A 27498-nucleotide genomic window follows, 5' to 3' on the forward strand; every position below is an offset into this window, starting at 1 on the left:
AATCAATTGTTACTTCATGCTCACATTAAGGGAACTAGAAATTAGAATATTTTAAGAAGGCCAACTTTCTCTCTTTTGTCCATAATCTGTCCTTTTTTATTTACAAAATGTAAAGCAAATGTAAATTGCCTTTAAAACTGAATAAGTCTTAATTTGACCTTCCCAAGGTGGCTCAAGGTTTCAAGGGTCTAACTAAGTGGTGAAGTAGTACAAAACTGAAAAAAGAAAAATCACAATCTGCCCCCCAGGGTATTCCTGTTCTATTCTTATTAAAGCATCTGAACAGTTTAACTTGACATCACATGTAGCTAAGTCAATACAATTTCTTAAGATTAAAAGAGTTATAATAAAGATAAATAAAGATAAAATAGATTTATAGATTAGAGACTGGATCATCAAGGAGAAAAAGGTATTTTCTAGACACAAACTAGTTAAGCTAGCCTCAGACCATGCTGTCTTGGAAATTCACATTTATTCTGTCCTATATTTGGTATTAACATATTCTGTATTTTATTAACTTGCCTTGGTAAGTATTTACAAGCCAGGATTAACCCAAACACAAGTCTACCCATGCTCCTACAGTACACAGACATAATGCTCCTACACAGTCATAATGCCAGTGATTTTGTTCAGAACACAAAGGTAATGTTTCATACTACGTTTGATACAAATCACACTAGAGCAATTTCAACAGCTACAGAAACTGTACAGTACATGTGTTCCATGCCCATATACAGGCATTGGCCATACGCCATTGATACCTAAGGAGACCTTAGGTATCAATTAATACTACATCCATCAATACTATACTACATCAACTGGTACTATACTACATCAATCAATAATTGGCCATGCCTGAATGTCAGCCCTTTGCAGCCGATTATGGCCACAGACTGCAATAACAATGGCATGGAATGTTAGTGGAGGTTTTTTTTGCAGGAGTAAAACCAGAGCGTTTCAGGTGCTGCGAGCAAATCACTCCGCCCAAGTAGCAGTGCTTCACCTGAATGAGAACATAGTTCGAAGTATGTACAGTATACATGTAGGCTTAGAAAATTGCTGTTTCTCATTTTACATGGGTATTTGTGCTATACAAGTCACAACATGTAAATAGAAAAATGTTGGAGTTCTTTTGTCACTTTTGGGAGCTATAGGCTATTTGGTTCTGACCACCTCAATGAAGTATGCTAAGCTAGACTAACCGTGGGTGCGTCAGACTTAGACAAGAAGGGTATGTATTATCTTATCTAACTTTGGGGGCGATGGTGGATAAGCTTATTTTCCCCAAAATGTTGGTGTGTTCCTTTAAAGTAGCTGCCAATAGTATAGTCAATTGGGCTCCATATTCCTTATTTTTTCAGTCCACAGAGAACTTGTATAGTTCAGTTCAAAACACTGTTTTTCAAACTGTCCTTGCTGTCTCTGTCTGTCTGCAGTACAGACACTAGTTTCTTTCCCAACAGCATCAAATCTAAAGGCTGTCAGGCCAGTTCAAATGCGCTTTTTGAATGAAATGCCCTAATGTTAATGAAAATAAATAATAACGTAAAAGACATAACAAAGCATTCAAGCCACTGGTGCACTGTTGGCATGATGGCCTATTTACACTGCAGGGCTTTTGGACTATTGGGCTAAGACATTGCTTTCTGCCCAGGAATTATTTACTGTAAGCGTGCAATATGGCCATCAGGCTTGAGTGGTTAACTGGATTAATGTACTTAGTAATCAAGGCCAATCAGACACTCTCCTAATGATTATTTAGATGCATGCCCTTCAAATGTAATCATTCAGTGAAGAGGCACACCCTGGAAAGCAAGCACAATGCTCACTCATTGGAGCTACTTGAATTAATGGTTTCCAGAAAAAGAAGCAAAGGAAAGCAATCCTAAGAAAAGGAAAATAGAGAGAAGAAATTACAGTGCAAGAATAGCATGGGGGAAATAAAGTGTTTATCAATTCTTATTCAAATAAGAATCACATAGGATATTGCCGGGACACTGCATGAATGCCCAGCGAGGCTTCAGAAACCGGGAGATGTAAAACAAAAGTAGCCTCGTTCTCTACTCATTCATTAAGGGTTAAATTGAATCACTCAGATGTGGCACTCCATTACTATTTTGGCTCCTGACTATAATCACTTTAAGACCTACAGTCTTAATTTACTCACGCATGCCTATTTGCAGCCTGATATCCCACAGACACATGTGTTTCTGTTTACATTGTCAGAGGGCCTGAGTGCAGTGGCACATCTACACACACTCGAGCTCAGTCCTCCAGATCAGCTTGGATCAGCGTGATTGAAAGTGAAAGAGATTCTGAGGGATTCTCTAAATCTCTCCTTCTATTGGTTTAGAGCTCAGACTTCAGAGGCATGAGGTACAGAAGGTGTCAATTACTAGAAGGACTGGACATGTGGGGTAGCCGGGTATGTCTAAGACTTAACATACACATACTGTACAGTACCATGTGGCATCATTAGAGGGTCAGAGTTGAAAGCAATTGGAGCAATGGAACAATGTAGCCTAATCACATTATTTCTTACTGGTAGCCACAGTACCACTATGGCACGTACAAAGCTTCACATTTCACACCTCACACATTTTCACAATCAAGCCCCTCTAATTCATAGTGCTGTATGGTCCATTTAATCAGCCCTGGTTGATTACTGTTTTTGAAATAAAATAACAGTAAATAAAAGCTTATAAATGTGCTTGGTCGGATGAATATTGTGTGACACAATAATACTGTACAAATACAGCTAAACAAATAAATATAGTATATGTAAGTATATAGTATATAATATAAATATATGTAAGCTCTAACAGTTTCAATTGTATTCAACTGCATATGTCCCAGTGTACCTCTAGGCCACTACCTCTCACCCTACTGTGAAATATGAAACAATTTACATGAGTTTAGACATTTATAATCTCAGAACATCTAGAGGTACCCCAGACTGAACAGGGCTGTGTTTCCCAAAAGTATTCCTCAAAATTAGTTTGAACACTTTATCACCATAGCCACCACACAACAAAACGTATGACTGGCACATGTCTGGCCTGATATGCAACTGAAACTTTACTGTTGCATGATTCATGTTTATGGTATTATGTATTGATTACATGTAATATTCTTCAAGAACAGCTGATTTCTCACCCTGGTTGTAAGAGCTACCTGTTGCAACTCTTAATAGGAAGTCAGACTGTTTATTGTGTCTGTATATATGCTAACTGATTCCATCATCCCAACTGTAAAGATCCGAAGCTTCCCTAACCAGAAACCATGGGTGGATAGAGAAGTGAGAACGGCATTAAAGACACGCACCATGACTTATAATGCTGGGCTTATTTCAGGGATATGACGGATTACAAAGCAGCATCTTATAGTTTACGTAGTGCAATTAAAGATGCTAAGCGCGCCTATAGAGACAGAGTTGAAGCTGATTTCTTGGAGGGTGATCCAGCACGAGTGTGGAAAGGACTCGAACCATCACTGGCTTTGAAAGAAAGTCCCTCCTATGATGAATGTGAGTAAAGCCCTCCCTGATGAACTTAATGCTTTTATGCTCTCGCTTTGACATGAAAAACACAGACTATATTGGACTAGCTGCAGCATGTGAAGCAAATGAGGATGCACCTTTCTGTGTCTCTGAGGTTGATGTGAGCAATTCCTTTAGGAGGGTAAATTGTAGAAAAGCTACTGGACCGGATGGAATTTCTAACAGGGTTTTGAAATCCCATGCTGCTCAGTTAGCTCCTGTGTTCACTTATATCTTTAACACATCATTGGCTCAAGAGACAGTTCCTACTTGCCTCAAGCAGTCTGTTATTGTTCCAGTACCGAAAACAAAAGTCCATAATGTCTGAATGACTACCACCAGTAGCCCTGACGTCTACAGTGATGAAGTGTTTTGAGAAGCTTGTGAAAACATTATCTGCTCATCCCTCCCTGCCTCCTTCGCCCCCTCAATTTGCTTACAGAGCCAACAGGTCTACAGAGGATGCCATCTCAAACCCTCATGCACACCACCTTAACTCACCTGGGGAGGGGAATGGGAATTATGTGAGGATGCTGTTCATTGACTTTAGTTCAGCATTCAACACGATAGTACCTCTCACCTTGGTCACAAAGATGAAGGCCTTAGGACTGAACACCACCCTGTGTCACTGGATATTTGACTTCCTCACCAACCGCTCACAAGTGGTTAGAGTGGGGGTCTGACATCTGACTCATTAACCATCAGCACTGGTGCTCCCCAAGGCTGTGTTTTGAGTCCACTGCTGTACAACATCTACACACATGACTGCAAAGCCAACAGTAGTCATACCTCCATCATCAAGTTTGCAGATGACACAGTGATATTGGGCCTGATTAGTAACAACAATGAACAGTTCTACTTTGGATCAGGTTGATGAGGTGGCACAGTGGTGTCAATCTAACAGCTTGACACTGAATATCAATAAAACCAAGGAAATGGTAGTGGATTACAGAAGGCAGCAGCAGAACTACAGTTACACCCCACTAATGATCAGCGGGCAACCTGTAGAGAGAGTCACAAGTTTTAAATACCTTGGTGTCCACATTACTGAAGACTTAACATGGACTGTTAACACTCAATATGTTCTGAAGAAGTCCAGACAACGACTCTACTTCCTTCACAGCTAAGGAAATTCAAAGTTTCTACATCCATCATGAAGGCCTTCTACACTTCAGCTGTTGAGAGTGTTCTAACTGGTAGCATCATCACCTGGTATGGGAACTCCACAGTTAGAGATTGTAGTACTCTGCAGAGAGAGTAGTGTGCTCAGCTGAACGTACTATAAGAACTCAACTCCCTGCTCTACAAGATATCTATTCCAGAAGAGTACTCCTAAGAGCCCAAAAGATTCTGAAGGACTCTTCTCATCCTAACAATGGATTATTCCTACCGCTGAAATCAAGAAGATGCCTATGTAGTCACAAAGCCAGAACTGAGAGACTCAGGAGAAGTTTTTTATCCCCAGGCCATCCTAACTCTGAACTCACACTATACTGACTTTGCACACATTCACCCTCAGCACTCTCAAACATTTCCCAACTCTGAACTCACACTATACTGACTTTGCACTCATTCACTCCTCAGCACTCATGACCCCACACACACACACCCCCACACACACCTACAAGACTTTTTAGCACTTTTACATCCCTCTCCCTATGCTACAGACCTTTTATTTATTTTCTTATTTCATCACACGTCAAAACACACACACACACACACACACACACACACACACACATATCTGACTTTCTCCAACTTTTGCACACTTTTTATTTATTATTTTTGATTTCTCCTCCATCTACCCATGTCCTTGATTGCCTAGCCTTTCTGCCCCCACCCCCCCCCCCACCCCCATCCCCAACACACACACTTTCATCATCACTGTCATCACTTCACATACATACAGCACACTGCTTGCTACAGTAAAGCCTCCTCTACATCCTTGCTGCACACTGCCCCCCCCCCAATACACAGCACATTGTCTCATGAGGAAGCTTCTCCAACACACATATTGCACACTGCCCTCTCCCCACATACACAGCACACTATCCCATCTCCCCTGTCATCCCCCCAACACACACACCAAGACCCCTGGCAGTTGGGTTAGCCCCTTGAGCCGTGGATCTGCCCAAGGTTTATTCCTTGGTAAGGGAGTTTTTCCTTGCCTCTGTTGCTTTTGGGTGATCCTTGTTGGTGCCCCCCACCCAATCCCAATCCTCCCCCACCTTTTATGCAGCCCTTGCCACTTAATCTACTAAACCCCTCTTCTACTGCACTTTTTACCCCCATTAATGCACAAATAGGCTGACACCAGACATAATTTCACTGCATTTCTTACTTCCAGTAACTATATGCATGTGACAATAAACTTCCTTGTATCCTATCCTTGTATCCTGTAGAGAAATGACTACTGCCTGAAGACTAGACCTTAAACTGACTCGAAACTGACATGAATATCACCTTCATTATAATATGTCATGGTTTCCCATAAAACTCAAACTGTTCACAGTTTTTGGTCTGTTGAGGGAAGAGGCTTTGCCTCTTGTGGCACTGACAACATCTAACACTGTACTCCCTGTCTCCAGGGATCTCATCGGCTCTAATTACAAAGGCTACGCATGGTAACAGTGGAAATGTTAATGGACGTTAGGCTGGTGGTGACTCTAGAATGAACTGTCTCCAGGGCACTCTACCTCCTGAAGTCACGCTATCTGTAGCCTATGTGATGCTCTCAGACATGTAATAGAAACCATTCCAGTCTGTAACAGAATTTCAAGGACTGCTGCCAAATGCATTGATCATGTGACTGGTCATACATGCTGTTCATGATGCCTCACATGAAAAAAAAAAAAAACAATTAAACGAGCTGATCTAGCAGGCTATATAACATAGGCTGCATGTGCTTCCTAATACAACAGCTATTACGCATTGTGTCAGAAGTTGTAGGCTTCATCATGTGGGGCGGAAGCTGCACTGAATACAACAGGAACGCCCTGCAGCGCACAGCTGGAAGGATTATTGGTGCTTCACTCCCCTCCCTGAAGGACATTTACACCTCCCACCTCACCCGCAAGGCGACCACAATTGTGAGTGATGCAAGTCACCCCGCTCACAATTCTTGATCTACTGCCCTCTGGGAAGAGGTACAGAAGCCTGCGCTCCCGCACCTCTAGACTCACCAACAGCTTCATACACCAGGCTGTTAGGATGCTGAACTCTCTCCCCCCTCTCCCCCCTCCACCCTCAGCTACATAACATCCTGGACTTTGAACCCACAATGGCTGCCTTGCACTACTCCACTTGTACACTTGCACAATTTGCAACTTGTTGTTGTTGTCCTGTTGTCCTGAAAACACTTTTGAACACACTTCTGCTGCTCTTACATAACTTGCACCACTATGCCACTTGCATACTTCAAACAGAACTACCTCAGTCATTTATTGGCCTGACTTTTGCACTATTATATTGACTCTGTCTACTGTATGCACAATTGCACAATTTCAACCTTTTGCTGCTCTTATTTCCATTGTATGTGCCTTCTTATTTATTTTTTATATTGTTTACTTGAATATTATGTTTGTCTGTGGACCTAATTGGTAAAATAGGTCTTGTCTCCACCGTGGGATAGTGGGAAACGTAATTTCGATCTCTTTGTATGTCTTGACATGTGAAGAAATTGACAATAAAGCAGACTTTGACTTTGATGTGCCGTGTGACGTCTAACATGTGTGTCACCATGCAGGATATCACAGGATAAATGGTTCAGTCTTATTGTTTAAATCTCATGTTCTTACTGCTCAGTTCTTTAAACTGTCCTAAAATTGTGAGAATTTTCTAAAACTTACTGTTTACCATGTTGTTAGTCGCTTTGGTTAAAAAGCGTCAGCCAAATGTAATGTAATGTAATGTAATGTAATCTCATGAGTAGCCTACATGTTGAATACCCAGCCTAGAAGCCTTTAGGCTAATCGGTAGTGTGAGACGTAAATCACAGTACATTGTTCTTACATTCGATTAGGCTAAGCAACATGTAGACATTTCGATATACGCTTTTAATGAACGGAAATGACAAATACTGGTGCGTAAAAAACATGGAAACGCTTACCGTTGAATCTGTTGGTGGACAGCGGTGTGGTGCTGAAATCAGGTGTATTGCTGGTCAGAAACACTTGGCTCATGTAGTTTGTAGTAGCTCCTTCCGGATTACTTATATGATTGGTTAATTCAAGAACATATAACTGCATTTAGCTAAATGATTGGCTCTCGACCATGTCAATCGCAGGTACCCACCCGTGTATTTAAAGGCTGCCTATGCCAATCATTGACCAAATCCCTACCGACTGAAAAGCTAGGTGGTGCTTGGCACCATGGATACGTGTGTTTGTAGGCTAGTTTGTAGTGTTACTCAATCGCTCAATTGCTTTGCTACTGGCGAGGCAAGTGAACTTAAGTGCCTTCATTTCAAAACATTGACAATAGCCTACTTACATATCAATCCTGCATTTCAGATTAGGCTATAGTCTTTTGGGGATATGGGGAGTGGATTTTCCATGAACATTCCATTCCATGGACGTTTCTGTTTATGTTATGTGCTACCCCCGATTACGAGATCACACATCGGATTTTTAGTTACACTATAGTAACGCTTTTAGTAACCATCCTCTCGAACAATGTCATATGAAATATAGTGCCAGAGTCGGCAGTTTCGAGCTGTTTCATTCTATTGCAAGAAATATCAGTAGCCATTTCAGTAACCTATGCAGTCCATGCTAAGTGCAAGTATGGTTAGTGGTTACTTCCGACATTTACCACAGGGCGGCGCGCCTAATCCTTTCAATGATTCCGTCAGATTCCGAGTACAGGGATAAAAAGGGTGTGTTCAGCAACAGAAAAGCAGTTAGAAAACGAGTATCCTAGGTAGCATGGACTGCACACATCAAAGTGGATGCATCCGTTTTTCTATCACATAGCATAAAGAGCACATTACAGAAAATCTCTCGAGTGTAAATCTGCTCCCAGTTCACACAATGTAGGGTAAATTAGCAGGTCACAGTCAACTATTTAATTCTAGTCAATTATAATTTCAGTGAGTACGAAAAATAAAAAGACAAAATTGGTGTATTGACAAAGTTAATTAATGCTACTGTAAACACACAGAAACAGCAAGTGTGCTGCTTGTGACATGCACGAGGTGGACGAGTAGTCTAGTCTACCTGTTAATGCAACAACGGTGTCTCTTGGTTGCCATGGGGAGCTCTGCCCTCTATGCATTCGAGAGCCAACTAGACTGAAAAAATGATGGATGGATTAAGATTTTTTTTTTTGCCGTGTGACTGCCCTTTGAACCTGTCATTAAGTCTCGAGGAATATGGCCCACCCACGTCGTTAATAGCCTAAAGTGTGTCAACATATATCTAAATGCATGAGTTAGGGCCTATCTGCTATCCGGCTAATTTTAAGAGACCTCCATCAATTTTATCAGTTTGGCTCTCCAAATTATCAGACTAGCGCGCAGGTGAAATCACTGAATGTCTTCCATGCATGAGCACGCTGCACGCACATTTAAAGACTTGCTTGGCTACTTTCACGACTTACAGTAGGTCTATAGGCAGCCAAAAACACTAAGCAAATTTAAAGAAGGCAACTGCAACTGGATTTGTTATGATGACTTAAAGCCAATTTAATTCAGCAGTGCAGAATCCCCATTCATTCTTTCTGCCAGCCTCGTACTTCTCCAACCTGAAGTATTCTAGCCTACACCCCGACTCGCACTCCTGTCTCAGTGACGTCGCCTTATCCCACTGAATGCCGGTCGCGACCCACTTTGCTTCCCTGTGGATGTTTAAAGTGTAGACTTCACTCTACAACCGAGAACTAAACCGCACCGACGAGGAATTTCAGATGGGTAGGTGACACTTCTTGTTGTTTATTCTCATTTTACTGCGAAACGATTTATCATCATCATCATGGCATAGTGCACAAACCTCTGGAACTTAAAAATCAGAATCGCGCTTTACACATGTTGCTCCTCGTCCTGGTCCAGATAAATAGACTACTTTGCGTTTCTGCAGTGATACCACTGAGATGAGAAAGTGGTTATAAACTTTTGTCATGGGAAGTAAAAGAGACTGCTATTGCTGAACTTTGGACAAGCAGTTTTACCATGGGATGGTGATGCTGAGTATTTCAGTAAAACATCATGGACCCTTTTGGTTATGATATGTCAGGTGAAAAGAATGACAGCTTGGTATGCAGGATTTAAGTTAAGTTACTATAGCTTTCTTGACAGATTGTAAAGGAGATGGAGAGAAAGAGAGAGAAAATGTAGTTGTTCTGAAAAGAGAGTTAATGGTGTCTCCAAATACACATGCAGTAACTGACTGAAGGATGTCCATTGTCATGCTACAGTTTGCAACCTGTTTCATGGCTATTCATGGTTTTATTCTGCGTTTATGTAGAAAATAGAACAGGCTATATGGATTGTGCTGGTGGTGCACTATGGGTGTACAGGACTCAACACTTTCAGCAGACCCCCTTGTCCCTCTGTTCAATTAAATGTTCTAAAAACTTGTTCTAGTTGGTTACTCATCTGCTTGTTTTTGCGAAGTGTTTTATTTTCACTTTTAAATAATTGTTAACCAATAGTGAATACCACCAATGTTGCATTTACTTGTTTCTCGACTCATGAAACAGTCTTTCTCAAGGAGTGGTGGTTTTTCGACCACCCTTAAACCTCCCAGCATATTTTTTTTTAAAGTCAGCCTATTATATTCAAGACACTTAAATAACAGCTCAAGCTAGAGGCCTGATGAAAAGCTCCCAAATGGAGCATTAAAGCTCATATCTCTTTTGTGGCACACGTCTGTAAGGTGAGAAGATGTGCCACTTCGACCTGTCCCTTGCCAATAATCACAGTGCACACATTTTCTTTAGTTCTCTTTGGGTCTGGGTAGCTAGAATAAACAGGTTGGAGGAAAAGAGCGTTGGCTGCCATGGAAACACTGGATGAATGGCAGGAAACCACCTCATCTGCCTCTGAGCTACAGGAAAGCATTCTCTCAGAGTTTGCATTGTTCCCTATACTCTTGGGCCTTTTGAAGTTTCTGGCTTATGTGACCAGGTGCTGACTAGAGATCTGCCTCAGTAAAAACAATGAGCCCCCTAGCAGCATCGGCAGCCAAGCATAGACTGTATGCATAAGCAGTGCAGAGATATTCCCTCTATTCCTCTGAATTTCAGATTCACTTCCTTCACACACTACGACTGTGGTGAATATAATAAACGTATTCACACGACATTGTAACAGGGGCGACTCATTCCCTGTGTTGGATCATGAGCTGGGTAGCCTATTGTGTCGTAACTGATTACAATTTCTTTTTTTTTTTCTGTTGTAAAAATGGGAGCTTTCTTCTGATCAGGGAACAGATACTATTGAAATGGCCATTCATTCAAGTTTCACTCTCGTTCTGTTTTCCCTGAGCTTTTGATGTATTCTAACAGTCACATGAGGGCTAAATAGCAACATTATGTACCACTTTATTCAGCCTCCCCCGAACATTCCGCTCTTGTGTGGGGGTCTTTGATAATGGCAACAAGCGTTGCACTGTTTTTTGTTTGAAATTTCGCCACTTTCTGTGCACCCTGGTCATGCACTGCACTTGCTGCAAGTTTGGCCGTGCCTCAGCTCTGACTCAACGGACGGTTAGGCGCACAGGCCCATGCATCTGCCTCGCTTTATGCGCCATGCTGAACAAGCACAACCAAGAGAGCTAGAGACAGATGGAAATGCAATGCCAACTTAACTTCTTTCCCGGTCCATCTGGTAATTAATCTAACGTTGGGCATTCGCATGATGCAGCTGTTCATCAGCACCCATACTGGCACAATAATCTGTGGATGATGCAGAGTGAAAAAAAATGGCTCCCTGTGACTGACTGCAAAGGTGACATGAACGAGGTCTGAGTCAAATGTGACAGACTGGCTCAGAGAGCATCTTTTGACTTCTCCCTCCCTCCCTCACTAGCCTGCCCTGCCTGCCTGCCTGCCGGAGGCTCTCACAAACAAGGCATGGATCTTCTGTCACCGGGCACAACGCTGCACTCAGGTTGCCTGCCAGCGATCGGTGAAAAAGCCATGGGTAAAGTTTGAAATATGAACACTCTTGGCAGATAAGGTGTATGGAATAGCAATCACTGCCTATGTGGGACCAGAAGCCAAGCAGACCCATTGTTTCCACCCAGTGTTATCCAGAGGGAGCCATGAGAGGGAGGAGACGTTGGCGTTACTGTGCTTTTTCCCGTATAGAATGACAGTAGAAATGTCAATAACAGACAATGGCGAGCTCGGGAAAAGACTGTGTTGGCAGCCTGAGTGTTTTCCCTCTTTCATCTTCCTGTGGGCCTCTGCAGTGTTAGATTTCCAAAGCAATAATAAACAGCCTTCTAAAAAGAATATACATATTTGTACTGCATTACCGTTAGACTGGAGCCACCCTCAGTAGTCTGTGTTTCTCCTTTTTACATCTAATAATTTACAATACAATAATTTCTACATTCATATTCTTATTGTTCCATGTTAATACTGTACTTTCCTGCCTCTTTTGGTCTAAAATGAGCAGCCAGGGAGTGGCGATGAGCTGAGGTTGTGGAAGTCTGTTATCCGCGTTTTGTTTAAACTTCACTACACTCACAAGGGCATTCAAAATACTGGATCCAAATGGGGAGAGAATTTTAGTGTCTATCTCACCGTTTCAGTCATGGCCCACAGACACAACTGTCTCCATCCAGAGGTTCCCAAGCTCATACTGTAGACCAGGTCAGGTAGTTAGAGTTTATGAATTATCATACATTCACATATTCTTTGTTAAATCCCACTTGAATCGATAGACTACCATTAAACATTTTTGAATCATATTTATATTTATAATTATTTCAATTTAGGGAATTTATCATTGTTGACAGAGGATTGTTGAATAAAAGAAAACATTCTGGCTTATGGAAGCTGATCGAGCTGTATCCAGTACATTTCAGACTTTCCCAATGTCTTGACTATATCCAATCAGAGTCTTGTAAGAGCAGCACTCATCTTTTTGCTCAAGGCTTACTCATTCAGAGTAGAGATGGAGTCATGGAGTTTTATTGTTTGCTAAAAGCATGGATGAAGCACATATAGGGCACAAGTGGATGTCTACTGTATTCTTGGTATTGTGAATTGAATGGCTATTTGTTGGTCAACCAACCGAGAACTGCCCTAAGAGACCTCTGTTTGGGAGGGCTGTCACACTATTTTTTTGCTTGTGCTTATCGGGCTTTTAACTTTTTTTTTTTTAAAAGTTTTCTTTTGGATACTCATTTAGAGATTCTTAGAGAACAGATATTAGCTCAGCTCACTTGTTCCCATCCCTTGAACCATCATCTTTGCATACTGGGCATTTAACAAACTTCTCTCAGAATGATTTCCTTAACAAGCCCTCTCTTTCTGTTAAAGAATAGCCACAGTTTGCATGGCTGCTTGTGTGAGAGACCAGGAACACAATGGGCCATTTCATTGCATAGCACTGCAGTAGCAAAGTCCAAAGCACTCTCTCTGACCTGAGCGTTCTTTCACAAGACTGAACAATGCTTCGCTATGCCGCCGGATTGCTGTTGCTTGCGATCTTTGTCGGGCCCAATTAAAGAAGGCTGTTTGACTCTGCCAGAGGACCAGTGCTGCTTCTTAGGCTCTGTGTGAGGGCCTAAATCCCCTGTGGAATTCTCTGTCTGTGTGTAAGGCAACCTGTGACCCACACATCTTACAGTACAATGGTAAGTGTAGAAATAACACATTTGGACAGCTGGGGTGGTTGCAGGTTGAGGTCTGTGTTGGTGTTTTTGATTGAAGACTGGACGCTCTCTCTCTCTCTCTCTCTCTCTGTATGTGTGTGTGTGTGTGTGTGTATGTGTGTGTGTGTGTGTCTAATAATGATGCATTACCCTATTAGATTCATGTTCCTCACATTTAATTTTTTAATATTACACAAAGACCATGGTCTGGTAGGAAAGAGAAGAATGCCTGTCTAAGTGCTGACTTGACCTTCACAGAAGATAATTCCCCAAAGGTTTGAAGTTGAAAGTAAGGATGTAGGGTGGGAGGTTAGCATATCCTGAAAGGATAAACCAAACAAAGGAGATTGTCCAAATCTGATATCTGCTTTCAATCTGAATCATGAATAATACATAGGCTGGTAGAAAAAAAAAAAGCATTATGGTTGACAATATACAATGATATTTTAAATTGCTGTTAGTTTAGTAATTGATATCCTAAATACCTTGTGTTTCCATGTGTGTGTTTGTATGCAGTATGTCCCCTTGTCCATCTGTGTGGTTGTGCTCGGGACTGGTCAAGCATGGAATGCACAACACTGGTGTCCTGCCGCCATGGGTTTATGCACATCATGGTTGATTCAATGAGGTTTAACCATCAGAACACACTTTCTGTTTCTTGCATCAGCTCTGTGGCAACAGTTCCCGTCTGAGGTGAGGACAGAGCTTAGAGTGGATAGTCTGATCCCATCAGACGGCTGACCTCCTCTCCTAGCCTCCTGTCCCATCCCCGGGAGCCCTCACATCCACTCATCTCACCAAGGGTGTCTTCTCTGCTAATGTGGGTAGTATTACAGTAGTATTGGAGAGTGTATTGAGCCGGAATTCAGCCTTGTGTTTAGTAGTAACAGACAATAATCAGTGCAGATCCACAATGTAGCATGTAGGAATACAGGTGTGTTATGGTAATAATTGCATGACTATCATGAATGAGGGCTTTAGGGCTTAGGGGTGGGAAGAAAAAAAATATGTTGCTTGGGCCGAGTTATCACAACATCCACACACAGACACACGCATGCACTCACGCATGAACACACACACACACACACACACACACACACACACACACACACACACACACGAACACTAGCACCATTACTAGCACCTTAACCACTACAGTCTATGGGAGTTTGTTGCCATGGATACAAGCTAATACTGAAGTGGGAGCAAGTAGTGAGCCAGAGCTAACTCCTCAACTCCTGAGCAACTCCTTACCACCCCTCTCTCTCTCTCTCTCTCTCTCTCTCTCTCCTCATAGTGACCACAGTAGATTTTTCTCCCTGAGGGTGGCAGGGCACTGAGGATTTTCCTGCCTTCAGATAATCAGCCACCTTTCTCTATCCCTTTCTCTCTCGCTTGCTCTCTTTCTCTCTCTTTCTCATTCTCTCTTTCTGTCTATGATATACATGTACATACTCATAGCTTTGTTCTGTATAATAGCTCTCAAGGTCACCTGTGTAAGCATGGGTAGAATAATACATTTGTCATAAATAGCAATGTGATTGTGTTCATTTTTTATTGCGTGGTCCAAATTTAGAGGTCATTACAGTTTCATATGTGCATAAACCTCTACGGGGGCGTGAGCACATCGATATCAGCAAGGTTTTAAAAGTCACAACAGACAATGTGTTCTTTCATATACGTACCTTTTGTCACACAATTTTCTTGTTTTTTCTTTCTGCCTTCACCTGTTTCTCTCTCTCTCTCTCTTCTCTCTCTGTTTCTTTCTCTCTTGGTTATTATAGAGTCTTTGTTCATGACGTTGTATGCATCTTTTATTATTTTCTTAATAGTTTGTTGCCATGACAGTTCCTTGCTTAACTATTTGTGTGCATTCTGATCATGTTAGCATCTCTTGAATGCCCACATACAAATCTGAGTCAGTGCTGCCTGACACAAAGAGAGAGAGAGAGAGAGAGAGAGAGAGAGAGAGCTTTGGGAACAGATTATTTGTTTACTTTATCTCTGCGGTCCCTCTCACATCTTCTAATGTGATGCACAATACAGCACAGTACAGCGCAGCAGCCCTAGACTCTGAAATGGTGTGAACACACCTGACCTGAAGCAGTGCAGCAGTTTCCATCGCAGGGCTCATCGCTTTCATGTAATGATGCGTTTGCAGTGAAGCGCATCCCCTCTGGAGCTCATTTGAAGGGAGAGCAGAGAGGAGGAGGAGGACGGTGGGAGGGTGATGAAGGTGTGGTCACGTGCCTCCGCAGATCCAGAAAGCCAGTGCTGGAGCCTGTTCCTGTGAGCCAGCCGCTCCTAAAATAATACCACAGCTGTGTCTCTGAGCATGCCGTCATCGCAGCCTGCGCTGCACACAAACACAAATGTTAGTCTGCAGGAGAGCTGCATTGAAGTAGTTCACCAGACTTAATACGCACACACACACACACACACACACACACACACACACACACACACACACACACACACACATACACTCACATACACACACACACACACCCACACACACTCACATACACACACATACACATACACATACACAGACACACATACACACACACACACACACACACACACACACACACACACACACACACACACACACACACACACACACACACACACACACACACACACATACACACATATAGACACACACACATACAGACACACACACACACACACACACACATACACACACACACACACACACACACACACACACACACACACACACACACACACACACACACACACACACACACACACACACACTTAGGCCATGTGTGACACTGAATAGTACAGACCAATGATTTAAGATGTAAGCAGAGAAACATGCAGAAGGAGGATCCAGATAGAGTGCTGTGTGGTTTAATCCAGCCAGGACTGAGGTTAAAGGGTTGACCTTATCTTGGGGGTCAGGGCTTGTGTTCTATGGGTTTTCATTAACCTGCAGGGGATAGGAATGACTTATAGATTTATGGGATGAATATAAAAGCAGACCTCATCCAGTCTGGAGTTATTACATTATCATATATTACCTTGTTACTATATATGCTGGGGTGATATGCTATACGTTGTGTATATTGTGTGCATGGTCAAAGCATCGGGTGATACATTATATATATATATATATATATATATATATATATATATATATATATATATATATATATATATATATATTACTGGATATTATATATACAGCTGGAAATTAATTATGTGCATGTGTGCTTGCCTGAGTCTTGAGTGTGTATATTTTAGTGAGTGTGTATATATGTTAACCACACTCTTATTAAAACAAATGTGTTAAAAACAACACAACTTGTGTTGTTTTTTTTAACACATCTCTGTGTCCAGATAGGGACAACACATTCGTTTTAAGAGTGCACCAGCACTCTGGCCCTCTAATAGAGGAGATGAGATCCACAGGCGTAGCATTTCCCTAAGTTATCTAGGATCCCCCAAACATTGGGAGAGTGAATAGAGGAAGGGACACTGGAAATGTGGAGGGGAATGAGGAAGAGTGAATGAATATTTAATCCTGTTTTCTGAGAGCTATTTTAAACATCAAGGGAATCCTTGGGCTCGGCAATGCTTGCTGACAGACTGGGAAAAATAGCACAGCCAAGATGAGGACAGAAGAAAAAGGAGGAGACAGTGGAGATGAACACTAGATGCTTCTGTCTGTGTCCCAGGCTCCTTTGCCTTCCTTTTGCATCTGCAGCTGAGCTGACCCTCACACACACGTCACACAGGAGTGTGGAACCAGACATGAAGAGGCCTTTAATGCGGGTTCATCAGAGCAACCTGCCGTTTGAAGTAGAAATGTTCTTAGACCAGTTGGTGCGTACACAAATAACACAACAAAGCCTTGAATAGTTTGTCACTTTCTAATAAGAGTGCTGCCTACCAGTGACACACACACACGACTGAGTTCATCACCTTAGATGTGAGGGAGAGGAAGTGTTCACCTCTGAGCCCACACTGGCACCAAGACCATGCCATGACAACCGTCTAGCTCTGCTTTGAGGACAGTACCGATGAGTCTGCTAATTACCCAACATGTCCTCAATGCTGCCACCAGCTATTCCATTATGCCACTCTAGTTGTTTTCCCACCACAGTTTACGCACATTGCTTTTTTAAATGGGTGGCTTTGTGCTTGTTTGGAGCTGGACTGAGGGCTTGTTTTTTTATGTCCATGCGCTACTAGTGGGGGCTCAAGGGTTGTTATTGGCACGGACGTGAGTCATCCACTGTTGAAGCATTGACTGAAGTGAGAATGTGCCCTTGGCTGTGTCTACACTTTTATCTTGATCCCTGCTGCAGTGGGGCTTGTCTTCTGCACAATTATCTCTCATTACACTCCCACGACATTCCAAACAAAGAGGAACCATTATACATATCCAGAGGCTGTTGTTACTTGTCTGGCTAAAATGAATCTTCTGACAGAAACAAAACAAAAAAATAGTCATATGAGTTACAGTTCTATGACAAGCCTCTTCAGTGCCTAATAGGACTTTTCTCTTGTATCCTTGACAGCTGCCTTGTACACCAGAGTTCACTGCACAGATGAAACAAGAATTAACTGATAAACTGGGAATTAGTGACAACATCATAACCGATAATGCTTTCCATCCTCTGTGCAGTCACAAAGGGAAGGAGGGGAGCCAGCGGGGCACAGAGACATGGGACAGCATGAATGCTAATCTTTCTTAATGTGGCAACAGCGATTTGTGCGCCTCTCTCACTACCGATGCCACTAATCGGCAGTACCAGACAGTTATGGCCCAGCGTATGGGAGCCTTTTCACCTCTCTGTGGTGAGCCAAGGTTGAGATTAGTGTCCACAACTGAAACGGGAAAAGACATCATCCACTTCCTTCAGGTAGCTCAAGCACAGATTCAGCACCCACAGTGTCCAAAGTGGAGGGTTATTAAAAACCCTCTATTGCATGTTGTTGCCATATGGCAACAATTCATTTATCTTAGTGTTTCTAATTGGCAGTAACACAAAACCTATATTTTACTATTCATATGTGAAAAATAGGATTTTAGTTTTGGTATAAAAAAATAATTGTTAGGTCACATGATGTGGATATTGTTAGTACTTCCTATTTCTACAGAGAGGTACCTCTGTGACCACCACCACCTGTCCGGCCACCTGTGGATGGTCAGAATTCAGGGTATGCTATAATTTCTTTGGGAAAAAAAAGAATGAAAACACCATCACCACCTTGTTTGATCAAAAAACAAATTTATATATAATGAGTTTTTTTGTAAATTTATGTCCATATGGCAACAGTACAAATACAGACCTTTTGATTCAAATGATTGGGATTACAATAGGATTTTCCAAGGTGGGCTACACTTTGACAGACATTTTTGGATTTTTAGGATATTGTAAATGTTTACCAATTATATTATCAGACAGGATTTATTGTCTACAAAATACAGTTTTTTCACCATTTTTGAATTTGTTGGCATGTCATGTTAGGTTTACAACTATATGTATTAGAGCATAACCCTTCTCTCCTCTCACTATGCAAGGGTGTAAGAAGAGGGCTGGCTAATTTAGTTCATTTCTAAAATATTTGTAATGAAATAAAATAAGTTTTCAAGAAAAATTGGATTTTACTCTGTGACTATGCATTTTCCTCTGACTGCAATATAACCCTATGCGGAAAATGAAAAGTCATCTAAATTAAAGCATTGTTGCCTTGGCAAAAAATTACCATATTATCTTTATTGTCCAAAATACCCTTTAAAAATGGGTCCTGCTACATATAATGAATGTAGGTCTCTGTGTGTGTATGTGTGTACCGTATGCATGGATTTACTGTATGTGTATGTCTACAGTATGTGTGTATGTATGTACATATGTGTGTGTGTGTGTGTGTTGTGTGTGTGTGTGTTTGTGTGTGTGTGTCTGTATTTGTATGTATGGATGTTTACGTGATGTATGTATACTGTACGTGTGTGTGTGTGTGTGTGTGTGTGTGTGTGTGTGTCTGTGTGTGTGTCTGTGTGTGTGTATTGGTGTGTGTGTCAGTGCCTGTGTGTGTTTTGTTTGTTTGTCTGTCTGTCTGTCTGTCTGTCTGTCTGTCTGTCTGTCTGTCTTTCTGTCTGTGTGTGTGTGTGTGTGTGTGTGTGTGTTCAGAGGCTCATTGAAAAACAGAGGCTGCATTCCAGATATAGAAGCATAAATCAGATTCAAGGCTCATTTTTTCTTTTAGAACTGTCAGCATGGATGCTGTTATGCTAGAGTTCTGTCGCCATGGGAAACGGCCTTTGCGTTTCCATTTCCTGCGAGGGCAGCTGACATCATTTATCTGCAGTGACATCCACTGGGCACTGAATGAACAGATCTCTGTCAGCCAAGTTATGGCAAAAAAAGTCCACTGCCAAAATAAATGGGCACTCTTTGGTGTGTTGGTCAAACAAACAGCACACACTCATGCAGTCCATATTACCTCTTACTCTAACGTCCTTATCATCAATGAGAGGGATGTATGGTGAATAAGTACGCAATGCAAATAATACTGATTCTTCATAAGTGTCCTTTATTGGGTTAGCATGGATCTAATGACATAGCCCTGCACAGCTTAAGTGCATTTCTGTAACTTTAACTTTAAGAGTGGTGCTCTGGCTTTCCCCCCCGGAGATGCACAGCGTTAAAGTGAGGAAAACTAAGTCACGTGTCACTGACCAATGCTGTCGGTGGTCATCACAAATAATCCATCTCGCTAATATGATTCTGGCAAATTTCTAATGGTACAGTCCTAGGTGTTAAGTGCATTGTCAATCTTTTTTTTACAGTCATATGCATCCTTATTTTATTTTTTTAAAAAGAAAAAAAATATATGTGCTCTGTCTGATGTTTGTCATCTCGTGTCACATTGAGACTCAGCCTGGTCATCTGACTTCTGTTTGCTGAAGACCAAACAACATTTCACTACATGCTTTACGTTAGTATTTCTATATGTGACAAATAAACCTCTTTGTATCCTTGTTTAAACCTCCCTTTTGGTCAGCCTTAATCAGAAGTAACACATTGTGCAATCACATTTACAACACATTTGTACATACACATGAAACTTGTTGCTTGAAAAAGCCTGATATACAGTACCATGAACCAAAACATTGAGGATGAGTTCCAAAAAGCCAACATGTTTCAGCTCCAACAGTCATCTGGTGCAAAATGGCCGTGGGGTAGCAGGGGGTGCGGGGCGACTGTATTGAGTTACGCTGTGATTTATGTTAATCATTACTGTTGTGTGCAGTGGTGAGGGAGCGTGGCGCGGCATGGCGCAGTGAGGCTCGGCATAGTGCGGAGTGGCCGATAGTGGATATGGTGTTCAGCTGGAGCTTGCTCTCGCATCCAGAGCAGAGCTGAAATAACCGCCAGCATCACCTCACTCACGGCTGCTCTCATGGAGCCTCATCGCATCAACTCATCCTGATTAGCCCGTAATTGTTTTGCTCAGTCTGTGTGCATGTGTGTGTGTGTGTGTGTGTGTGTGTGTGTGTGTGTGTGTGTGTGTGTGTGTGTGTGTGTGTGTGTGTGTGTGTGTGTGTGTGTGTGTGTGTGTGTGTATGTATGACTGTGTGTCTGTGTTGCGGTGAGAGGGTTGAAAATTGATCTGTTCAGAATGGAAGATGTAGGATTTAGGAGGGTTTAGGTGTGTAAAGACAATGACTCCAGTGATGAAAAATAAAGCTGTTTCATGCACTATTGGAAGGGGCTGAGCACTAGCCAGACTAATTAATATCTAGAAGCTATACACTCATATGCTAGACCCTGAAAGTAGGCCATTCTGTATGGTGCAGAGAGGAAATCATAGCTGTACATTTACTGAACTTCTCAATGCATATGGTGCGATTCTGTTCTCTGTATTATGCATGTACAGGCTGGATGGAGGTCAGTTCATCTGTTTATCCCAATTTTAGCCTGGTAATACAGAATTAAAAAAATATCAACATATTTTGCGGCAGTTTCAGTGATTATGGTGATTGCGTGTCAAATAGTGTTTGTGGTATTTTGTAATAGCATTGTACAGTCAAACTGACCATAGGAAGTCTTTGTCAGTGCATACAGTATTAGTGCATCTGGATCATCATGGGAGTGCATGGCCATTCAACTCTGTCTAGGAAATGAAAGGCAGTAATGAGCCTGAATCAGACTCTGAACGAAACCAGTCCAGTCTAGTTTCCACAAACCTAAATCCATGCTCCTCACAAATCCTTCATCCATACACCGCATCCCAAAGCCATGCTCCTCATAAACCCTTCATCCATACAACACATCCCAAAGGCATGGTCCTCATAAACCCTTCATCCATACTGTACACCACATCCCAAAGCCATGCTCCTCATAAACCCTTCATTCATACACCAGGGTTGTGCAAAATTCGAATTGCAATTCTGCTTCCTGTTTGTTACCTCTATTGAAATGCAAGTGAAATTCAAGAATTGAATTGGAATTTAAGAGCCAGTTTCAATTCAATTTTGGAATTTTGCACAACACTGCCATACACCACATCCCAAAGCCATGCTCCTCACAAACCCTTCATCCATACTGTACAACACATCCCAAAGCCATGCTCCTCACAAACCCTTCATCCATACTGTACAACACATCCCAAAGCCATGCTCCTCACCAGCAGCCGTTGCTCGATACCATCTCCCATCGTTTTCCTTCTATATCTGTTTTAAAAATGTTAGCCATGTCAGACATGTTCTGCATAACCCAAATGCATTTAGCTATGTGTGTGTGTGTGTGTGTGTGTGTGTGTGTGTGTGTGTGTGTGTGTGTGTGTGTGTGTGTGTGTGTGTGTGGGTGTGTGTGTGTGTGTGTGTGTGTGTGTATGTGTGAATATAGCGAGCGAGTTGAGTGACTGAAGAAGAAGCTCTGCCCTCCCTGGGCGGGTGGTCTATAGAGGGAGGCTTCAGGCGTTGAGTGTGTTGTACTCTGCCCTCTCTATAATACATGTGCAGGCCCAGTTCTGTCACTTCACTGCCCCTCTGAGCGCCACGCACCCTGTCATTGGCTGCTCATCCCGAGCAGGAGTCGTCCATGGGGGGTTTGTGGTTCTCCTTCGCCCCATGGCGTTGTGCACGGCGGGGAGGCGTGGTTCTCAGATGCACACGCGACCCTGTTGGACCTGCCTGTGTGTGAGTTCTGAGAGGACATGGGGTTTGACAGAGGGGACTTTTGTGCTCACATTTCTAAAGCAATGCATCTCATATCACACGAGAAGTCAGATGTAACAGGCTGCTATCTGTTGATGGTGCACTGATTGTACAAGTGATTAGTAATGTATTTATACAATATTATTGCAGTGTGATCAAAGCACAGAGATACAATCAAATAAGCCATTATTTACCACTTATAAAAGAACACCAGTAGCTGTTGTGTAGAGATTAAGAGTTTCACTCAAGATAGTAAAAAATAAGCACATTTCCTCAATGTCTTCAATATTGTTATGCTCTCTCTCTCTCTCCCTCTTTCTCTCTCTCTCTCTGTTCTGTCTCTTGAACACACACACACACACACACACAAATAAACAAACAAACACATGTCTGTGCACACCATCTGTTTGATTCTCAGCGTTGGCTGCAGTGTTGAAAGTAATTTTGTGATAACAAGGCAAGCAGGGTAATCTCCTTCTGACTACCATCAATCAATTTCAGTTAAAAGCCTATATTTTAATCAGCGTCCGAGTGTCCAGTGTGCAGGCCTTTTTAGTAACACTGCATATGTGTACTTCAGTCTGCCCTCATTTAAAATCAGAATCGTGTCAGCAGATAAATTATCTAGGAAGACTATTTAATAATGCAGAATGAACTGATAATTAGTTTATAATGACATGCCAGCCTGTGTGTGTGTGCCCATATTCATGTATTCATGTGCATAGTTTACACTACATGTTGGTATTGTTTCTTTAATTTACTACTAGATTATAAATGCAGCATACCATAATTAGCAATTGGTCAACAAACCAGTAATTATTACCAGTAAATATAACATGTTAAAATCTTCATTTTAATATTTTAACATGATATTTTCCCTTAAGGAGATCCTGTGACATACCATTTAACCAAACTACAACAAACATTAGCAAACAATATATAAATGCTGGGCTGAGTATGTGATTGAATGCTTACTGGTTGTAAAGTGTTGGAAAAATGGATTATGGGTATTTAGACTTGGCAACATTAGCAGGGCAGCACCAACACACCCTGACCCCTCGACCAATCAGCAGTGAAGTAGCAGGTTGTCATGGTAGCGTTATTACTTTTGTTTTCACCTTAATAAATACAAGACTACATGAGTATTTGCTTACATCAGACTTTACCCCAAGGACTCCATATTTCTCGAACCAGTGAGTTTCAAGAAAGGAAAAGCCACAGCCATTATTTTCTGTGTAACTGAAACCCTGGCAGATGGATCTTTGACTGGACGTATATTAAGTACTAAAAAAAAAGAAAGAGCATCATTTAATATTACTGCTTGAGCTATAGCATCTGTGTTCTGGGGAGAGAGGGCTTGCCAGGGTGCAGCCAGCAGTGTGGATCGATAGCCACTGCATCCAGAGCACCAAGGACCAGTGCCCACTGATCTTGGAGCATGACATTTGATTTCACCTCTCTAAATCACATCACATTTGTGTATCAGCAGGTGCCATTAGTAATTAATCAGAAAGCAACTTCCATAAGTCATTTTTGTGGGTTTCATAAATAGTACCTTGGCACGTATTATCAAGTTTAATTCTTGTGCAACATCTTTAACTCTGATACCCCAATAGAATTCTACAGCCATGATTTTGGGCTGATTTTAGCCCCGGTTCAGTCAGGTTTAAATGTTCCTTTAAAATAGGGCGAAATTTCTGTCTAATCGGTAGTGTGAGCAGACTCGCCACAGTCAATTCGTAGATATATAAGAATCAGTGTTTCTGACAGACTGGATTGGTAATCTGACATGTCAGAACATTTTGACGGCTGTCTGGCAGCATGAGCCAGTAGAAAGTGCTGTACAGAAATCATGACCTACAATTAGCAACAGAAAATAGCGTAATGTCAAAAACACGAATGCTCTGTGTGCAAACCAGCTAGCGCTGGGCTGGCTCTCTTGTAATACTACGCTGTATCCTGTGTGCTGGTGTATTAGATACAATGCAGGCCAATGGCACGTGGCTGTATTCAAGATGACTTGAATCCTGCAGAATTCCACATACCTCATTAAGGACATGTAGTGTGTGAGGTACCACATTGTAGGTGTCTGAAAACAAAAAAGAGTGTTTACCCCGCTTAAAGGAGAAATTCAGCTACAGTGCTACACTCTGGGGGCATGTTCGTGAGCCCCCATGTTCATGCCCCCAGAGTAATGCTGTAGCTGCCTGACTGCTTTAGCTGTTGGCTGCAGCAACTCGAACTAGGTAAAAACAATTGTTTTCATTTTTTGACAGTACTAGGTGACTTTGAGAAATGGAGATCTATATGAAAAATCGCCGGATGTCTTCTTTAAGTCTGTTTATATCACTGGACTGTAAAGCGATTGTGATTGTGTGATCCTGTGTAATAACAACTCAGTAATAACTAGGGCTGTCAATCGATTAAAAAAATTAATCTAATTAATTACATACTCTGTGATTAATTAATCTAATTTGATCGCATATATATTTTTTGCTGTGAAAGTATTTTAAATATTTAAATTCTAATGAATCATTGAATAATCAGCATTAGTGACATTAAAGTTCAAAAACTCTTTTGTTATTATTTTCACTGTTCAAATAATTGCCATAATAATCTATGATATGACCTAATATGCTAAGGAAATAAATTTAAAGTGCTTCGGGAAGAAGTTTTTTTTCACATACAAGGCATTTCATTGCAGAGGACTTTATTTTCAACACTTTTATTTTTTATCAACACCATCAGGCCGTTTTTTTTTAAAGTAAATGTTCCAATCAATGATCCAGGGGGGTGACTGTTGGGTAAGGGGGTCCAGTGGTCCACCCCTTCCATCTGTTCAGAGGGCAGTAGGCTCTCTTTAGCAGAGTGTTTGTATCTCTCTCCATGTCCCAACACCTGCCCTGCTCTGAGTCCTCCAGCACAACAATCACACCCTCTCCCTCTGCCCTCACACTCTGTCTTCCCTGACAGCCATCATTGTGAACAGAGCACTAATTGCCCTGACTCCCTCGGGGCATAGAAACAGTGTAAGACTGAGGGGACTGTGTGTGTGTGTGTGTGTGTAATTGGGATTGTTCTAGGGCTCACACGCGTCCCTGTATTGTTGCCGGTTGTGCTTTCTCCTGCGATGGCCAACAATTGAGAGGAGCTTGCTAATCTTCACGGACGAGCGGTTTCATATAGATCAGTGGGAACGCACAGAGCCTGGGCTGACAGGACTGAGAGAGAGGGAGAGAGAGGGGGGGGGTTCTGTGTCCGTGAGACAGAGCTGAGCGACAGAGACGCAGAGAGAGAGAGAGAGAGAGAGAGAGAGAGATAGATAGTGAGCAAAACAGAGCAAGGAGGACTTCCCTCAAGTCACCGGTCCACAGCGCTCCAGCTTTCAGGAAACAGAAATCAGCGCATGCACACTCAGCCAGCTACACACGCTGACACACACGCGCGCACTCTGACACACACCCTCTCCTCTCGCTCTGACACACGGAGGTTTAACCATCTTAACCGAGGGCTTTGTTAAAGTGAGTAAGAGCACAGCAGCAAGCAAGTCAAGACACAATGGAGGAGAACATGGAAGAAGGGCAGTCACAGAAAGGTACTGTGAAAGAGAATTGCACTGTTTTTTATTAGAGAGCGCCGCTCCACTTTGATCCATTGTGTCCTTTGGTCCCTGTTCACTTGCATCGCTGCTGTGTTCTGTGCCACAACCAGAGACCTGATCATATGTATCCTATTTAAAGAGTAAATTTAATTTAGTGGATTTTTTTCCGTTTATTTTATTTATTTATTTATTTTCATTGTTTGTTTATGAGCTGTTAGTCTATGGGAGAGTGCATGTTGAATAGGTGATGACATGCTGTTTTAAATAGAGCGCTTGTGTTGTTGTTGGGGCAGGACGCACAGGTCCGGGGGGGCATGGGGAGAGCGGACTGTGTTTGGGGATAATCTTTGCCATTCATCGGTGCTGTGCTTTCCACGCTTGTCTTGATGGGTCACTGGAGACAGGAGGATTGGTACAAATTTGCTCTCTCTCTTTCTCCATCTCTGATTATCTCTCTATTTCTTTATCTCTCTCTCTCTTTATCTCCCTCTCTCTCTCTCTCTCTCTCTCTCTCTCTCTCTCTCTCTCTCTAGTTGTCTCTTCCCATCTGCCCAGTTATGGTTACAGCACTGCCATTACAACGCTCTTGTCTCCAGCGCAAATCTGATCAGCATGACTCTCCAGCCCTTTGTCCCTTTAACAGGCGTTTGTTTTGTTGAGGGGTTGCCATTCATGTGATTTAAAAGCAGAACTGTGTGTGTGTGTGTGTGTGTGTGTGTGTGTGTGTGTGTGTGTGTGTGTGTGTGTGTGTGTGTGTGTGCAAATCAGGAGAGGAAAAGGGCTAGCAGGGTGGGTGTGTTATTGCAGAGTAGGAGAGGGATACTGTGCGTGTTTTTTTTTAAGCCTCCAAGATACTTGCCTGTCTCTGGTAGACCTCCATCTCTCTTTTTATTTCCAAAATAACAAAAGCGGGGAAGAGCTGAATGTCATGAATTATCAATATCCTGATGTTGCTCAGAGTTGCTTCAAAGCCAAAGCGCATTCCAGTGAGATATGTGCAGCCAATGAAAAGCGAAAAGCGTAGAGCGAATGTTGAGGCTCTTTTTTAACATCTCTCCCTCCTGCCAGATAAATTCACATACGCGTGCCCATCCTTAAAAAAGACAAAGGAAAAGACAGAGAGCAATGGGATGTGGAGGATTTTAAGACTTAATTCAAGAAGCCAGTGTTGGGACTGCCATGGCGAGGCTGGTTTGTGTTTTATTGGTGGTCCCAGAGCTCCATATCTCCTTTAAGTAACCATTCAGCTCACTCATTAGAACTGACCCACTTATTATTCAGGGGGACAGAGGAAATAGTAGGGCAGTGGTAAACATACAGCATTTTCAGCCAA

The 27498-nt window shown here is 42.1% G+C and overlaps 2 protein-coding genes across 3 annotated transcripts in view; one reads left to right on the plus strand and one right to left on the minus strand.

Annotated features, from left to right (window-relative positions):
- wdr17 (WD repeat domain 17) overlaps positions 1-7828 on the minus strand; it is a 29691-nt gene extending 21863 nt beyond the window's left edge. The window contains exon 1 of the mRNA XM_048239007.1: positions 7647-7828. The gene's annotated coding sequence lies outside the window, so the exon portion shown is untranslated. The remainder of the gene's footprint in view (positions 1-7646) is intronic.
- A 1497-nt stretch (positions 7829-9325) lies between these two features.
- The window catches only part of gpm6ab (glycoprotein M6Ab), a 49000-nt gene continuing 30827 nt past the window's right edge, over positions 9326-27498 (plus strand). Inside the window, exon 1 of one of the 2 annotated variants that reach the window (XM_048252489.1) lies at positions 9326-9446. In XM_048252489.1, coding sequence (XP_048108446.1) covers positions 9443-9446 — 4 coding nt within the window. In that variant the 5' untranslated portion in view covers positions 9326-9442. Of the gene's footprint in view, positions 9447-25798; positions 26160-27498 lie in introns of those variants that run through there. The other variant, XM_048252480.1, reaches the window with a different exon arrangement.

Source organism: Alosa alosa, chromosome 1 (assembly GCF_017589495.1).
Source record: "Alosa alosa isolate M-15738 ecotype Scorff River chromosome 1, AALO_Geno_1.1, whole genome shotgun sequence".
Taxonomy (NCBI): Eukaryota; Metazoa; Chordata; class Actinopteri; order Clupeiformes; family Clupeidae; genus Alosa; species Alosa alosa.